The sequence below is a fragment of the Nicotiana tabacum genome, chromosome 21, assembly GCF_000715075.1.
Source record: "Nicotiana tabacum cultivar K326 chromosome 21, ASM71507v2, whole genome shotgun sequence".
Taxonomy (NCBI): Eukaryota; Viridiplantae; Streptophyta; class Magnoliopsida; order Solanales; family Solanaceae; genus Nicotiana; species Nicotiana tabacum.
Genome location: NC_134100.1, coordinates 19,899,272 through 19,901,534, shown reverse-complemented (window position 1 = coordinate 19,901,534; position 2,263 = coordinate 19,899,272). Strand labels below are relative to the sequence as shown.

Below are 2,263 nucleotides of genomic sequence, written 5' to 3'. Positions count from 1 at the left end.
CGCCATAACTTTGGGGACGTGGCAGGAATCTAACTTGTTCTGGTACAAATCTATAACGGTACTATTTCGAGGTCGAACACACTCAATCATGCTCCGCCCTCGAACTCGGGTTTGGACCCTCGAGCTCGAACTTGATCTTACCCAGACTCGGACTTTGGATGACCTCCCAAGCATATAGATCGAAGGCATTCAATCTCGACCGTATACAACTATATATAAAGTACGTTATATATTGAATATAATATATGTCAAGCATTTACAGGTTTAGTGTAAACAAATCTCTCCTTGGTACAGCATTCTATTAACTCAAGTTTAATACTATAAGATTTGTCCTATCATGTCTCAAATATCAATCACCATAGACCATAGTATTATTAATAAAATATACTCCGTAATACGTTTTTAATTAAGGAGTTAATAAATATTCATATTATTACAAGGCTGTTTAGATCAAACTCCAAAAGACATTTATTTTGAACCAAATTAATTTGTTAACTTATTTTGGATCAAAGGACTATTTCCATAGAGATCATATTTGGCATGGTATATGTTAGTTCTATAGAAGGGGAGATTTTAAGTAATGGTAAAATTATTTTCTTATGACTTATAAATTATGGGTTCGAACTATAAAATCAGTCACTAATACTTTATTAGGATAAAGTGCCTATATTATATCTCTTGAAGTACGGTCTTTTCCTAAATATTAGATAAATACGAAATACTTCGTAAACCACAATACCTTTTTATATGTTAGTGCTATACTTTATCCAAAACAAAGACACCAAACTTTTGAAAATATAGGATAGTAAGATGCCTTGAAATTAGCAGACAATAGCTAGTGGGAATTTGAGAATACATCCCCTATTTCCTTCTCTCCATTTCAATACTAACCTAGAAAACGAAAAAACACACTTTCTAATATCTCTGAAGCTAAAAATCAGCTCAGTATTTCTAAAAACAGCGATTACTGCATGCATGCTTGTAATAAATTGGAAATTTCTGGAAACTTCATCTTCTCTGCAATTATCAACGGCTCAGATCAATAAGTACCCTCTGCTTCAATACCAAATCTACGGCTCCTATTATTTATGAATAAAACTAATAATTTGCACTAAATTTCAGTATTCTTCTTTTCTTTTTTTTTTTGAATTTAGAAACTAGCTAAGCTTGGCTATGAAGGACAATAGCCAACTTCTCTTGTTGATGAAACTTGACTTGTTTAGCAATGAACTTTTCTATAGCCTTCTGAAACTCCTCATTACTTAATCCGTCAACTCCATACGCTGTCTCCGTTTCCGCCGACGGCGATACCTCGCCGGAATTTTTAACTTTCAGGCACTTCTCTGTCTCCGATCTCTGAAACTTCGCGGAAATTTCCTCTACGCTTTTCCTATCTAGATTCTCCGACTGCGTTCTCCTTATCGGACCTTTCGATTCCATTGCCTTAACTTTAACCGTTTCCGTTTCTTCGTCGGAACCACGTGAATCCTCATTTTTCACTGAGCTCTCCTCAAATATCATCCGTTTGTCTTCGTACACAATCTCTAGATCTTCCTTTTCGGATGAAAAGGAAGACGAAAACTCCGAATTTTCGAGAAACGAGTCGTAGAGTTCAGTTTCATCGACATTGCGGAATGTGGAAGAGTAGTCGCCGGAGAAGAGGCCGCCGGACTTCAAGAGGAGAGTGAGGACGATGAAATTGCATAGGATGAAGATGAAGCAAGGACTAAGTATTACACCGACGAGTTGACGGAAATACTCGCCGGAGATCTTCACCGCGAAAGGCAAGCGAGTTGAAATCCATAACAACAGAAGAAGCACAAAGCACAACTCAACAATGCGTAAAACTTTCGCAACGCATTTGAGACTGCCGAGTTGTAGAATCGCTGCATTATCCATTTGAGAAGCAATGAAGAATTTCAAATGCTAATTTTCCCGAGAAAATACGGATAAGAAAATTGAAATGGCGAGAAAATACCAAGCTTATCATTCACACTTTGAAAATTGAAAGAGCAGAGAAAATATAGGGGAAAGGGAGAGGTGGAATTAATGCAAAAAGCAGAACTATGGCTATGACGCTTTTGGTTTTATTACTGGAAGAGGAAGAAAAGGACTGAGGCTTTTGGATTATATCAGTAATGGAAGCGTTTCGAAAGAATAGGTTTTGGCGTTTTCAATAGAGTACCAGTCAAATGATGAATAAACAATAGGAGTAGAATTTTGGCCAAATAACCTAATTTTCTAAATAACTTTACATCCGATA

General features: G+C 36.5%; 1 protein-coding gene across 1 annotated transcript; it reads right to left on the bottom strand.

The window, feature by feature from the left end:
* Window positions 1-1,161: 1,161 nt before the first annotated feature.
* LOC107800815 (uncharacterized) lies at window positions 1,162-1,899 on the bottom strand. The gene has a single exon (XM_016624060.1). It carries the CDS (start codon window positions 1,897-1,899, stop codon window positions 1,162-1,164), a length of 738 nt encoding a protein of 245 aa, XP_016479546.1.
* Window positions 1,900-2,263: the final 364 nt, after the last annotated feature.